Here is a 16,315-nt window from a genome sequence, read left to right on the forward strand (position 1 = left end):
TTTTTTTTTTTTTTTTTTGGAGACAGAGTCTCACTCTTGTCGCTCAGGCTGGAGTGCAGTGGCACAGTCTCAGCTCACTGCAACCTCTGTGTTAGAAATACCAAAATTGGGCCCGGTGCGGTGGCTCAAGCCTGTAATCCCAGCACTTTGGGAGGCCGAGACGGGCGGATCATGAGGTCAGGAGATTGAGACCATCCTGGCTAACACGGTGAAACCCCGTCTCTACTAAAAAGTAGAAAAAAAAAAACTAGCCAGGCGAGGTGATGGGCACCTGTAGTCCCAGCTAAGCTACTCGGGAGGCTGAGGCAGGAGAATGGCGTAAACCTGGGAGGCGGAGCTTGCAGTGAGCTGAGATCCGGCCACTGCACTCCAGCCCGGGCGACAGAGTGAGACTCTGTCTCAAAAAAAAAGAAAAAAAAAAAAAGAAATACCAAAATTGTTAGATGATTGGTGCTGTGAAGAAAAGTCAGCATAGAGACAAAAAGATTTCTCAGCAAGCAATTTTTACTTTCTGCAGAAGGGTGCTCAATCGCAGATGGAACAATGGCGAGAGCACATTTGACAAAGGAAAAGCAGACATATTTATATCCCTTACGCATTTATGTTGTCCTTACTGCTGTGTCGTGCATCCTTTGGCTGGAGCGGGACCTCACACTCTTAAACTGATACCCAATATGCTAATAGCGTAAATAGGTAAGTGCAGGGAAGAACAAAGAATTTGCTTATGAAAGGTTTAAGGAAGGGATAACATTTTTAAATAAGGAAGGGGCATAGGCTGTGAGCTGGAACGTGCCTGTGAGCATGTCCAATAGTTATGCAGGATAGGGCTTAACAAGGAGTTATTAGCACAAAGCAAGGAGACTTGAAGAAAGTCTTTAAAAGAAATTATTATTTCTAACACTTACGATTTATTCTTTAACAAGAAGAAAAACTTTGAAGAGGAAACTTTTTACTTTCTACACTCTGCCTCCCAGGTTCAAGCTATTCTCCTGCCTCAGCCTCCTGAGTAGCTGGAATTACAGGTGCCTGCCACTATACCCGGCTAATTTTTGTACTTTTAGTAGAGACGGGGTTTCACCTTGTTGGCCAGGCTGGTCTGGAACTCCTGACCTCAGGTGATCTGCCTGCCTTGGCCTCCCAAAGTGCTGGGATTACAGGCATGAGCCACCATGCCTAGCCAAGTCTCCAGGTGATTCTAATGCACAGACTAGTCTTGGAATCACTGGGCTAGGATAAGAACACTTTACTTGTGGTGAGACAAATTCAAAAATGCTAGTTCAGGAATGTGAACTGTGACTGACTTAAACAAATAGGTCGTTTCTCTCTATTGTATAATTCAATTTGAATGTTATATAAAAAGAAAGAAATATAAATTTTGAAAGGTAAGTTGGATTACAAATATTTTTATAAATCCAGTCATCCAAGTTGTGGTTACAAGTGGTAACTGGTCATACTGCCTTTTGTGCAACCTCAGGCTGTTGGTCTTTGTATAATCTCAGAGTATCCTTGAAAAATTAACAGATTGTCAGTTTATCAGTTCCATTAGATAGTATATGTATCTGTACATGTGCACAGCCCTTATCAGGCTGCTGTAGCTACTGATTCTAGCTTTGACCTCTTTCCATAGATCTTAAATTTAGTTTCTTAAACAAAAAGCATGCATCTTAGTATATTCTAACTATAGTATTTTTATGTGCACATGTCATTACATTGTGGGTTTCTCAAGGGCAAGAGCTATGTCTTTTAGGAAATTTTTTAAAAAGCCCAAAGCATAATGATACAACATAATGAATTTTCACGAACTAAACATACCTAAATCACCAGCACCTGGATCAAGAAACAAGCTTTCCGGAGGCCCTCCTCATGCCTCTCTTAATCAATGCCCTTCCCGGTGTTGCCTTTTACTTTCTTATTATAATGTACATAAGGCACTTGAGTACACTGTTCTGAAGTTTATAGCTTAGTGAACTTATACCTGCAGTCCTGTAATTAGCATCGGGATAGGGACAATTTCCAACGTTCCATGTTTGTTCATGCCCCTTACCAGGTGACCCCACCCTCACCATTTTCATGTCCATTATCAGTGGTCACTTTGGTCAAGCTGTGTCTCAGGCTTTGTATTCCTAGCCCAACAAGCACTTTTAAAACAGCAAAAATAGAAGTGTGTTGTGTTTATTGTTTTGTAGCTTGCTCTCCTTTTGTGATTTGTCATGACTGCTTTTCCATGTTAGTATTTTTAGTGGTTGTGTAATGGCTGTGTGTATTAATAGACACAGTCTTTAAAATAATGCTCTATTCTTAGACATTTACTTTGTTTTCAGTTTTTCCATCATGTAAATAATTGTGAACATATTTATCAATCAAACTTTGGTCATATTTCTGAGATTTCCCTAGTGCACATGCTTGCAGAATTAGTGGATTGAAGGGTGTGATCATTTTAAAGGCTGTGGATTTGTGTTTCCAAACTGTTTACCAGAAAGGCAGTACCAATTTATACCTCTCTCTACAGTGTCTGAGAATGCTGTTTGTATTGCATCTTTAACAAATGTTTTTTCTTAAGAGTAATGACTTTATTTTTTAGAGTAGTTTTAAGTTGATGGAAAAAATGACCTGCAAATTTGAGCAGAAAAGTTTGACAAATAATAAGGACATGTATCAACCATTACACTGTCGTACAGATAAGCTTCACTGCCCTAAACATCTCCTGTGTTCCAACTGTACATCCCTCACTCACTCCCCCAAACCCCTGGCAACCACTGATCTTTCTACTGATTTCATAATTTTGCCCTTTTCAGAATATCATACAGTTGAAATCAGAGTGTGTAGCCTTTTCAGACTGGCTTCTTTTGCTTAGTAGTATGTATGTATTTAACTTTCGTCCAATTTCTTTTTGTGGCATAATAGCTCATTTCTCTTTTTCATGGCTGAATAATATTTTATATGGTTGTATTGAAATTGGTTTGTCTTCCAGCCATTGAAGAACATCTTGGTTACTTCCACATTTTGGCAGTTATGAAAAGTTACCATAAAATTCATGTGCCAAGTGGCTATACCATTTAATGTTCCCACCAGTGAATGAGAGCTAAACCTTTTAAAACTTTTTGTTCTAATAATACCTTTTAGAAGAGGCTGAAACAAAAGGTGATATACTATTTGTAAACTGAAGCATGACTACCCACATTACTGTTCTCATTTTATTCCACATTTGTTTCAGGTTTAATGCATTCAAAAGGACTAATACCATACTGCACCATTTGGTAAGTTTTGCGGGCATTATTTGTATGTGTAACTTAAAATGTCATTGTTAGAGAAGTAGAGAAATACTGGTATGGCAGGTTTCCTTGATCTTGGTACATCATGGTTCTCAACTGTAGCGTCAAGACATGGCCCATATACCTTGTAGGAGGTGGCATAAGATTATGGTTAAAACCATGGTTCTTACAAGTCAGAATGCCTGGGTTAAATAATGGGTTCACTACTTCATCTTGGGTGGGTACTTGGTCTCTTACAGCTTCCCTTTTGATATATATAAAATGAGAATAATAATAGTATCTACTTTAGAATGCTTTTAAATGATAAATAAGATAATTGTATTAATCAGCATTCTCTAGAAGGACAGAACTAATAGGACATATGTATATATGAAAGGGAGTTTATTAAGGAGAATTGACTCACATGATCACAAGATAAAGTCCCATGATAGGCCATCTGCAAATTGAGGAGCAAGGAAGCCAATGATGGATCACCCTGAGTCCTAAAACCTCAAAAGTAGGGAAGCTGACAGTGCAGCCTTCAGTCTGTGGCCAAAGGCCCGAGAGCCACTGGCAAACCACTGGTATAAGTCTAAGAGTTCAAAAGCTGAAGAACTTAGAGGCTGATGTTCGAGGGTAGCAAGCATCCAGCACCGGAGAAAGATGAAGGCTGGAAGACTCAGCAAGTCAAGTCCTTCCAACTTCTGCCTGCTTTTATCCTAGCCATGCTGGCAGCTGATTAGACGATGCCCACTCAGACTGAGGGTGGGTCTACCTCTCCCAGTCCACTGACTGAAATGTTAATCTTCTTTGGCAATACCTACACAGACACACCCAGGAAAAACACTTTGCATCCTTCAATCCAATCAGGTTGACACTCAATGTTAACCATCAAAATAATGCATTAAAAAATCTAGCATAGTCTTTGGGAGGCCGAGGCGGGCAGATCACGAGGTCAGGAGATCGAGACCATCCTGGCTAACATGGTGAAACCCCATCTCTACTAAAAAAATACAAAAAATTAGCCAGACATGGTGGCGGGCACCTGTAGTCCCAGCTACTTGGGAGGCTGAGGCAGGAGAATGGCGTGAACCCAGGAGGTGGAGCTTGCAGTGAGCCGAGATCGCGCCACTGTACTCCAGCCTGGGTGACAGAGTGAGACTCCATCTCAAAAAAAAAAAAAAAAAAAAGCATAGTGCATGGCATGTAACAGTCATTTTATACGTTAGCTATTATTGTAATGGTACCCTTGCAAAGTTAAATATCCATAGTTTACCAGATTGTAAGGAGGAAATACATTTTATTCACTTTTATATCTCTTATAGAGGCTGACAAGTAAATTGCACATAAAAACAATAACAGGTCATCTGATATCACTGTATTCTAGGTGGTACTGTAAGTATTTGTCATGTTATTAGCTCAGTTAATTCTCATGATACTCCTCTGGGGTACATACTACAGATCTCTTATTTGCAATTCTAAAACCCTAAAACCAAAAGTTTTTTGTTAGTTTGTGGTAAATGCATTGGCAAAATCTGACCTGGATGTACTTGAAGCTCTTTTAGTTTTTATCCTAACCAGTGTGAACACTTATGGTTTGGTGCATAAATACAAAAACACTTTATTACTATGTAATCAAGTATTACAAGGACCTAGACTCCTCTTGGGGTATTTTATAAAGCATTTAGTATGTACTGTTTTCAAAATCTAGAAAATTTTAGGAATTAAGGGATTGTAGCCTTATCTCTGTATAACAGGGCAGAAATTGAGGGACAGAGAGGCTAAGTAACATGCCCAAATGTCACAGCTAGTAATTATGAGGTGTGATTTGAGTCCTGGCTATCTGTCTTCATAGATTTGCTTTGTACGCTCTATAGCCTCTGACAGAGTGAGCACTAAGTAACTATTGCAACTGTGCCTCTGTTAAACCTAAGTGGAGATGGGGATACAAAGCCTGGCATATCCCTTCCTAACTGTGTTAGTCTGTTTTTTTCTGTTGCTTATAACAGAATACCTAAAACCGAGGAATTTGTAAAGAAAAGGAACTTATTTCTTGTAGTTAATGTAGGTTGAGAAGTCCAAGGTCAAGGTGCTGCATCTGGCGTGGGCCATTTTGCAGGTGAGTCCTCTCTGTAGAGTCCCAAGGTGGTACAGGGCATCATGTGACGAGGAGGCTAAGTGTGCTAGCCCAGTTCTCCCTCTTTCTCTTATAAACCCACAGTCTTACTCCCATACTAACCCATTGATTCATTAACTCATTAATCCATTAACCCATTAATTTATGAATGGGTTAATCCGCTCTTGTGAGCAGAACTGTCATGCCCAATCACTTCTTAAAGGACTCACCTTTTGGTATTGCCACATTGGAGGGGGCAAATATTTGAACTACAGCGCTACCCTTACTTATTTTATTCAGCTGTTGTACATGGAGGCTGAGGAGTTTCCTAGAAAAAAAACTAGGAGCGGTGTCAGTGACTCATATTTAGACTAAGTACATAGGTGGAATGGGAAGACATGACAGAATCCAGATCACATGGCGACTATGGTGCATGGGGCAGAAAACACCTGGAAAGAAGATAAAGACTCTCAGGGCCTGGGGGTTGAATAGTTCTGAGTCTCAGTGTTTGCTTTTGTGAGTGCCTCAGGGGTAGGGAAAATGTATCCCAAGCAATTCTTCTGTGGCCTTTCTGAGAGAGTGAGAGAGAGAGAGACAGAGAGAGATCCTTTTTATTTCATGGTGGAGTGATGGAAGTATGCCATTGATGGCAGTATTGCAGGCAGAGTTATGAGAAGTGGACAGGATTATTTTGCGTTAATAGCGTGACATTCGTGGTGACGCTTCCGAGATAGAGGTAGGGAATAGAACCCAGAAGGGAGGACAGAATTCTGCATTTCTGCATATAAGGTTTGTCAAGCTAATGAAAGCCAGTGGAATCTGTCAGTGAAGCCTCATTTGTATCTGTAGACTAATTTGGAAATATTCTTACTACAAAAATATTCAGGGAAATACTTTTTTTTCTTCTTTCTCCATAATCTATTTTAAACTCTTTTTTTTGTTTGTTATGAGACAAGGTCTTGCTGTGTTGCCCAGGCTGGAGTGTAGTGATACTAGCTCACTGTAGCCTCGAACTCCTAGGCTCAGGTGATCCTCCTGCCTTAGCCTCCCGAGTAGCTAGGACTACAGGTATGGACCACCAACCCAGCTAATTTTTAAATTTTTTGTAGAGATGAGGTTTCTACGTTGCCCAGGCTGGCCTCGAACTCCTGGGCGCAAATGATCTTCCTGACTTGGCCCCTCAGTGTGCTAGAATTATAGGTGTGAGCCACCATGCCTGGCCTATTTTAAATTCTTAAACACCATTTTAATTTAGTGAGCAAAAGGTCATTTAATTTTGATCTGGATATGGAGAAAACTTCTATTTTCATTTTCTTTTTTTCCTTTTAGAAAGTAGTTCTATTCAGTATTGAGGGTATAGTGTTTGGAGTGCATGAAATGATACTGTGCATATCATTGTCATGACAGCACACATGTTCTTTTTATATATGTCCAGATGGTGTCCTAGAATTATTCATAGCCCTTTTAATCCTACATCTGAATCTCTTTTCCTCCACATCTAGATTCCTAGTTCCCAAGAATACAGTGGATGATAGTGTTTTAGTCCATTTGAGCTGCTGTAACAAAATACTGTAAAATGGGTAGGTAGCTTATAAAAAACAATTTATTTCTCATAGTTCTGGAGGCTGGGGAGTTCAAGATCAAGGGGCCAGCAGATTTGGTGTCTGGTGATGGCCAGCTTCCTGGTTCATAGACAGCCTTGTTGGCCATCTTCTCTCTGTGTCCTCTTGTGGTAGAAGGGGTGAAGAAGCTCTCCAGGATTTCTTTTATAAGGGCATTAATCTCATTCATGAGGGCCAACGTGACCTAATCACCTCTCAAAGGTCCCACCTCTTCTGCCATCACCTTGGGGGTTAGGATTTCAACATACAAATTTTGGAGGGACACAAACATTCAGTCTGTAGTACTATACAAGCTAATAGTTAGCTTGTTAATATTTCATAGATGCTGGCAGAAGACGTGACAATCTTGGATTAGAAAAAGAATTTTTTGTGAGTGGTACAACGAGCAACACTGAGCAAGTTTTCTCTTGCTCCTCAAGCCTCAGGGGAGTGATACAGAGGACCCATATGAGTGTCTGCATTTGCAGAATATTGCATGATAGTACAATTGTCATGCGATTTGGGAAACCTGCTGGTTTTAGCAAGCTGTAAATAAGTCTGCTGTCTGTCTCAGAGGAAGACATTACCTTCTTCTTCATGGTGGCTCACAGCTAAGACCTTCTTCTTCACGGTGGCTACCTTGAAAATGACCTGGGCAAGGAGTGGTCAGGCCCTTGGGTTCATGGCATACCCATTCATAGCATACCCAGCAGTAAAGTACAGAGAAATTCCAGTGCTCATGCCAGATAGCATCTCTCAGCAGCTAAGTTCCATTTCTTGACCTAGGTAGTGGTTACAAGAGTTTTGCATTATAGTAATTGACTAAGTTCTGTATTATACTTTGGGTGGTTGTCTTTGTGTGTGTGTTTTATTTTACCATAGAAACATAGAAAAAAAATAAGACAGCTTTATCTGTAGTAGTGACATGGAAAGATGACCATGGCAGGTTGCTGAATTAACCATGGGAGGTGCAGAATAACGTACAGCATTCCATTTTTGCTAATAGTTTATGGAAAAGTGCCTGAGAAAGATAGACACTAAATCAGTAGTGTTGCAAACCAAGGCAATTTTGGTTTTCACCATTTTACCTGTGGTTGCCCCCTTGAGTTAAAAACAAAAAATCTTACTGAAATTATGGGTTCAGCTGGATGTGGGGAATCTATTTAGCTTATTAAGAAAATGTTATATTTTATCAACTGACTTTATAGAAATAAGCTTTTAAGATAATTTTTAAAATTATTTTACAGTTTTAGATCTACAGGTAAGTTTAAAAGATAGTACAGAGTTCTTACATACCTCTCACCCAGTTTCAGTTTCCCCTAATGCGTTTCTACATTGCTATTATAGATTGAATTGTGTCCCCTAAAATTCATATGTTGAAGTCCTAGTCCTCAGTACCTCAGAATGTGACCTAATCTGGAAATAGGGTTGTTGTATGTGTAATTAGTTAAGGTCATAATTGAGTAGGGTGGGCCCGGATCCAATATGACTGGTATGCTTATAAAAGGGGAATTTGCAGATAGTCATGTACACAGGATAATGTCATGTGAAGATTGGAGTTATGCTGCCGCAAGCCAGAAAACTATCCGAAGCCAGGAAAGAAGTCTAGGATAGATCCTTCCCTAGCACCTTCAGCAGGAGCATTGCCCTGCTGACCCCTTGATTTCAGACTTGTAGCCTTCAAAACTATGAGACAATAAGTTTGTGTTGGTTAAGCCACTTAAGTAGTGGTACTTTGATATGGCAGCCCTAGCAAACTGCCTAATATTCTTACTATGGTACACTTATCAAAACTGAGAACATTGGTGTTGTGGTTTGAATATTTGCCCCCTCCAGAACTCATTTTGAAATTTAATCCCCAGTATGGATATATTGAAATGTAAGGCCTTTGAAAGGTGATTGGGTCACGAGGCCTCTGTCCTCACGAAGGATGAATCCATTCATTGATTAATGGGGTTATGGGAGTGAGACTGGTGGCTTTGTAAGAGAAGTAAGAGAGACCTGAGCTAGCATGCTTAGCTTCCTTGACATATGATGCCCTGTACCTCCTTGGGTCTCTGCAGAGTCCCCACCAGCAAGAAGGCCCTCACTAGATGTATCCTTTTGACTTTGGACATCAGCCTCCGTAACTGTAAGGAAAGGAATAAATTCCTTTTCTTTACAAATTACACAGCTTCAGGTATTCTGTTGTGAGCAACAGAAAATGAACTAAGACAATTTGTGTATCACTGTTAACTCCAGACTTTATTTGGATTTTACCACTTTTTTTTCATTAATATTCTGTTCCAGGAATCAATGACACTGTATTTACTTGTCATGCTTTTTAGTCTCCTCTAGTCTGTGATAGTTTCTCAACTTAGCTTTCCGTATTTTTCATGCCCTTGACAGTTGTAAGGAGTACTGGTCAGGTAGCCTGTAGAATACCATCTCATCTGGGCTTCTCTGTTGTTTTTTTCACAATTAGACTAGAGTTAAGGTTTTTAGCAAGAATATGACAGAGGAAAATTGCCCTTCTTATCACATTGTATCAGGGAGTTTTTGTGAGTTTTGATAAATGCATCAGGGAGTATGTGATATCTACATGACATCATTGATAATGCCAACTTTTATCCCTTTGTGTAAGTATCATTTATTGTTTTCCACTGTAAAGTTACTATTTTTCCCTTTCATGCTCTGCTTATTGAAAGCAAGTCAGTAAGTCCAGCCCACCCTCAAAAGGTGAGGGGACAAAGCTGTGTCTCTTGGAAGGGAGATAACTACGTATGTCATTTAGAATTCTGTAAGGAAGATGATCTTTTCTCCTCCATTTATTTATTCTGTGTGGACTCATGGATATTTATTCTTTGGGCTATCATCTAATATCAAATTATTGATTGTTTCATTGTTCCAGTTCTGGCCATTAGGAATTCTTTCATTTTGGCTTCTGTATTTCTTTCATGTGACCCCATCCTTTTAATTTTTTTTTTCTTTTTGAACATTTCCTTTCTGGTGCTAGAAGGTGTGCTCTGGACTCATTTTGTGTTTTCCCTATCTTAGTGCTGGAATCAGCCATTTCTCTAAGGAGCTCTGGTTGCCTTTATTGGAGAATTGCATTTAGAAATCAAGATCTAGACTCTGGGAGTGCTCTTTGCTACTGAGTGTCATGGCTTTCTCTCAGAGAATAGAGCTAGGATAATGTATGTATGTGTAATAGAATACATATACACTATGTACTTACCCATATATTCATGCATATCTATAATTGTTTCTGTACTTATTCTGTGTATGTATATTAAACTAAACATGAGTTCATAGTGATGTCTTTGTCTTTAATCCAGTACCATAGGTCAGGGTTCATTCTGTCTTTCTCTTCTTGTTCTAACTGTAACTCTGCTCCTGACAGTGAGAGCCAGGCTCCATTACTTACTAATTTAAGCCTAGTATATATGCAAAGCAGTTGCAGAATTGTTACCTGCTCCCCGCTACCAGGAAAAGCCGTGTTGATAATAGTACACTGTTGATGTACAGTTCCTTTATCATCCATATAGTTTTCAGTCATTTCACTGATTTCCAAAGTTAGTTAGCTTCCTCATCACCACAGTCACTTCACTGAGGTTATGTCATAATGTGTAATTCAGTTAGGTTCTGAGAAAGAAAAAATCCTGTTTCCTCAAATGACTAGATCCCCCTCTCAGCCAAGGGGACCCCAGAGAAAGCTGAAAGAATGAGTTCCTGGCCAAGATGGATTGGGAGTTTGTAATACCTCCTCCCTCGTTAGCCACCATTAGGCTTTCTTCCCTAAGAGTTACACAGAGACTAGCCTAAATTTTTCCCCTGCTAATTTCAAGCAACCACCTAACTGTTGTTCCTTCTTTTTGCAATTTTGACACAGCAGCTGACCAGCATTCCTTCCTAATAAAAGACCAGGGATGATGGGAGTGGTTCTGGCCAGTCTGTGGAGGGAGGCTGCACACAGTGGGATTCCATTTCCTCTACTTCATCTTTTGATGTATAGGGCCTAATTGTGATACATTTAATTGTTAAGTCTCCACCCCAGAGTTAACATGGCATGCATGTTGCATACATGTTGGCTTACTGTACATGCATGTGCCTCCTGTTTGTGAATATTCATAGCTCCTCCTTAACTTGTTGAATATGTTTGTGTAACCAGCCAGTTCAGCATAAATTCCCGTCTCATCTTTCCCTGGCTAGAAATGCTTGCTCTTGGCTTCTGCCAGAGGCTGTGCTTCCCAGCCTGTGGGTTGGTCAGCCTGCAGCCTCTTTTATGAGAAGTAAAACTGTCTTTTCCAAACTTACGAATCTCTGATTCTTCAGTTGACAGTTCATCTGTCATAGTCTGCATTCCATATTGGAATTCCCTGATATCCTGGGTAATTTTTTTCCTTTTTAAAAGATAGCTCATGCTATGGTTTGAATGTATGTGTCCCTCCAAAATTCATATGTTGGAGCCTAATACCAAATGTGATGGTATTTAAGAGGTGGGGCTTTTTGGGAAGTGATAAGTCATGAGCACCCCACCCTTATGGATTAGTGTTCTTATAAAAGAGGTTGAAGGGAGTTAACTAATCCTTTTTGCCCTTTTCCTTCCTTGTGCCATGTGTGGATACACAGAACTCATGAAAAATAGGGTCTTACCAGTCTCTGAATCTTGAACTTGAACTTGCCTTGATCTTGATTTTGAACTTCCTAGCCTCTATAATCTTTGTAAATTACCCAGTTAAAGGCATTTTGCTGTAGCAACAGGAATGGACTAAGACAGTTGGTGTACATTAAAGTTCACTGTGATGCACATTTCTGTGAGTTTTGACAAATTTATAAATCATGTGCCCACCACCCCAATACCATGCAGAGGAGTTCCATTCCCTTACAATTTTCCATGCTTCTGCATTGTAGTCAGCCACTTCTTCCCCCAACTCCCTCTCCCTCCTCTGGGGATTGAGATTGACTGCCTTGTTAAGTTTTCCTTTTCTTTTGTCCCCAGTTCCTTTTCTTCAGCTGTTGTTGACAAACACTAAGGTCCTTAGGCTATGGTCTTGAAGTGCTTCTCTTTTGAGATGAAGACTTTTATTTATTAGGCCTCTGTTTCCTTCCCCCACTGGAATGAGACATCAGAGCCCTAGGGCTACAAGCTTGAGGTTTTCCTTCCCCTCCCTGCAGATAAAGCCTTTTGTTCTGTATGGGAGATAAAGGGAAAGGATTTAGCAGTGATCTCTGTTTCCCTCGTGAGCCAGCACCCTCTGGTTCCAGTCTTTGCTAGGAAAGCCTGGTTGGGTTCCAGGAAGAAAAGTCAGCAAGAGAGTGGGAAATGTTAACTAAGATTAACATTTTTAGTTAATCTTTCTTATGGCTTATGCCCCTGGTAAGCAGGGGAGGCTGCTTCACTTCCAATTACAACATTCATGTAGATTTCTCTTTAGACTAATTTACAGCCATTGAGACAGACAAGTGTCTAATCTTTGACAAACCTGACTAAAAGAAGCAATGACAAAAGGGTTACTTATTCAATAAATGGTGCTGGGATAACTGGCTAGCTACATGTGGAGAAATGAAACTGGACCCCTTCCTTAGACCATATGCAAAAATTATCTCAAGACGAGATATTTTTATTTTAAGATATATTTAAGTCTTAAAGACTTAAATGTAAAACCCAAAGCGGTAAAAACCCGGAAGACAACCTAGGCAGTATCATTCTGGACAGAGGAATGGGCAAAGATTTCATGACGCAGATGCCAAAAACAATAAGAACAAAAGCAAAAATTGACACATGAGATCTTATTAAAGAGCTTCTGTACAGAAAAAGAAACTATCAACAAACATACAACCTACAGAATGGGAGAAAATGTTTGCAACTATGCATCTGACAAAGGTCCAATATCCAGCATCTATAAGAAACTTAAATTTATGAGAGAAAAAAAACTTCAGAAGAAGATACACATGCGGCCAACCACATATGGGAAAAAAAAAAGCTCAATATCAGTGATCATTAGAGAAATGCAAAACAAAACCATGATGAGATACCATCTCACACCAGTCAGAATGACTATTATTAAAGTCAAAAAATAACAGATGCTGGGAAGTTGTGGAGAAAAGGGAACGTGTATACACTGTTGATGGGAGTGTAAATTAGTTCCACCGTTGTGGAAAGCAGTGTGGCGATTTCCTCAAAGAGCTAGAAACAGAACTATCATTCGACCCAGCAGTTCCATTACTGGGTGTATACTAAAGGAATATAAATTATACTACCATAAAGACACAGGCACACATATGTTCACTGCAGGACTATTCACAATAGTAAAGACATGGAATCAACCCAAATGCCCATCAGTAGCAGATTGGATAAAGAAAATCTGGTACATATACCCCATAGAATACTATGCAGCCATAATACAGAAGAAGTTGTGACCTTTGCAGAAACATGGAGGGACCTGGAGGCCATCATCCTTAGCAAACTAATGCAGGAACAGAAAACCAAATACCGCACGTTCTCACTTATAAGTGGGAGCTAAATGACGTGAACACATGGACACAAAGAGGGAAGCAACAGACACTGGGGCCTACTTGAGGGTCGAGGATAGGAGGAGGGAGAGGAGCAGAAAAAAATAACTATTGTATGTATTCTAAGTTTATGTGGCAGTCTGTACAACAAACCCCCATGACATGAATTTAATTATGTAACAATCCTGCACATGTACCCTGGAACTAAAAAAAAAAAAAAAAAAAAAAAAAAAAGTAACACTGTTTCCTAGCATTTAGAAAAATAAATCCATGTGTATCTATCTGTGAAAAAAAGTATCAGACTGTTGTTTTCAGGTTCTGTAAGTTTATCCTTCCCCAGTACGTTTGTTTACTTATACTCAAGAATATATCAGATGTGTGTGTGTGTGTGTATCAGACTTTGATAATTGTCAGTATGATTACAAAATATATCTTACTATTGCTAAAGTTTTGATTTAAATTTCTCATTAGAGAAACTCAGAAATTCAGATGAAATTGAAACACAACCTTTTCTGTTTAATAATTGTTCCTGTAACTTTAAGTGAATATAAATTATTTCTATTTTATCTGATGATTTTACAAAATTAACTCCAATAATAAATGTGCAACTTGATTTCATAAAGGAGAACTTAAACATTGTATAAACATGTTGCTTAATGCAGTCAAAATATGTACTTCTAGTTATTAGATTTTTGCTAATAGGTATGCTGTTTAGTTTTAATTGGCATTCTCCAGTTAAAATTTTCCAATTTCAATTTTCAATTTTTCATTACACACTTTTCCCATGCAAGGTTTTAAGTGTTGCCTTTACATAAAGGAATGTGTTAAGAATGGTGGTGCCATCTTCAACATACCTGACACAAACAAGCAATGGGGAAAGGATTTCCTATTTAATAAGTGGTGCTGGGAAAACTGACTAGCCATATGCAGAAAGCTGAAACTGGACCCCTTCCTTACACCTTGTACAAAAATGAACTCAAGATGAATTAAAGACTTAAATGTAAAACCCAAAACAGTAAAAACCCTAGAAGAAAACTTAGGCAGTACTATTCAGGACATAGGCATGGGCAAAGACTTCATGACCAAAACACCAAAAGCAATTGCAACAAAAGCCAAAACTGACAAATGGTATCTAATCAAACTAAAGAGCTTCTGCACCACTAAAGAAACTATCATCAGAGTGAACATGAACAGGCAACCTACAGAATGGGAGAAAAGTTTTGCAATCTACCCATCTGACAGAGGTCTAATATCCAGAATCTCCAAGGAACTGAAACAAATATACAAGAAAAAACAACCCTATCAAAAAGTGAGCGAAGGATATGAACAGACACTTCTCAAAAGACGACATGTGTACGGCCAACAAACATGAAAAACTCATTACTGGTCATTAGAGAAATGCAAATCAAAACCTCAGTGAGATACTATCTCACGCCAGTTAGCATGGCGATTATTAAAAAGTCAGGCAGGCTCACGCCTGTAATCCCAGCTCTTTGGGATGCCGAGGTGGCCGGATCACGAGGTCAGGAGATTGAGACCATCCTGGCTAACACGTTGAAACCCCGTCTCTTTAAAATTACAAAAAATTAGCCTGGTGTGGTGGCAGGTGCCTGTAGTCCCAGCTACTTGGGAGGCTGAGGCAGGAGAATGGCATGAACCCAGGAAGCGGAGCTTGCAGTGAGCCGAGATGGAACCACTACACTCCAGCCTGGTCGACAGAGTGAGACTCCGTCTGAAAGAAAATAAAAATAAAAGAATAAAAAGCCAGGCAACAACAGATGCTAGTGAGGCTGTGGAGAAATAAGAACGCTTTTACACTGTTGGTGGGAGTATAAATTCAACCATTGTGGAAGACAGTGTGGCGATTCCTCAAGGATCTAGAACCAGAAATACTGTTTGACCCCGCAATCCCATTTCTGAGTGTGTACCCAAAGGATTATAAATCATTCTGTTATAAAGATACGTGTGCACATATGTGTATTGCAGCACTATTTACAATAACAAGAGACTTGGAGCCAACCCAGATGCCCATCAATGATAAGACTGGATAAAGAACATGCGGCACATACACACCATGGAATACTATGCAGCCATAAAAAACAATGAGTTTGTGTCCTTTGCAGGGACATGAATAAAGCTGGAAGCCATCATTCTCAGCAAAATAACACAGGAACAGAAAACCAAACACCGTATGTTCTCACTCATAAGTGGAAGTTGAACAATGAAAACACATAGACACAGGGAGGGGAACATCACGCACCGGGGTCTGTTGGCGGGTGGGAGGCAAGGGGAGGGAGAACTTTGGAACAAATACCTAATGCACGCAGGGCTTAAAACCTAGGTAACAGATGGGTATAGCAAACCACCATGGCACATGTATACCTATGTAACAAACCTCCACATTCAGCACATGTATCCCAGAACTTAAAAAAAGAATGGTGATGCCATGAGTCCTGATGGTTGGGTATAGCAGAGTCCTGGGAAATCACTGTGTAGTTAAAACTGTGTTCCTTACAGGTGTTTTATTAGTTAGTACTGCAAAATCAATTTTTAAGTCTGTCGTATTATATAATCTGTCTGCAAACTACTTATTCTGCCTACCCTTTCACCACTCATTTCCTCAGCTAGCCTTTGTTCCACTAATGTTTTAACATCTTAACAAACATTTCCAAATAATCATTGCTTATGGCTTAGCATGTGCGGTTTCCTCTACCTGGAATTCTCATCTCCCCTTTTTCTTGGGATACATCAAGCCCCAACTCAAATATCATCTCTATTTTCAAATTGACCATAGCTACAATAGTAAGAATTATTTGCCCTCTCTTATTCATCTTTGCTTTCTCAGCATGTAA

The 16,315-nt window shown here is 39.6% G+C and overlaps 1 protein-coding gene across 2 annotated transcripts in view; it reads left to right on the top strand.

The window, feature by feature from the left end:
* Positions 1–16,315, top strand: part of HIBCH (3-hydroxyisobutyryl-CoA hydrolase) — a 114,685-nt gene that overhangs the window by 6,407 nt on the left and 91,963 nt on the right. Inside the window, exons 2-3 of one of the 2 annotated variants that reach the window (XM_017852920.1) lie at positions 3,215–3,257; positions 5,311–5,370. Coding sequence is in view for 1 of the 2 variants with exons in the window: in XM_017852919.1 (XP_017708408.1) it covers positions 3,215–3,257 (43 nt within the window). In the remaining variant the exon portion in view is untranslated. The remainder of the gene's footprint in view (positions 1–3,214; positions 3,258–5,310; positions 5,371–16,315) is intronic. The other variant, XM_017852919.1, reaches the window with a different exon arrangement.

Source organism: Rhinopithecus bieti, unplaced genomic scaffold, assembly GCF_001698545.2.
Source record: "Rhinopithecus bieti isolate Rb0 unplaced genomic scaffold, ASM169854v2 scaffold_35609, whole genome shotgun sequence".
NCBI lineage: Eukaryota > Metazoa > Chordata > Mammalia > Primates > Cercopithecidae > Rhinopithecus > Rhinopithecus bieti.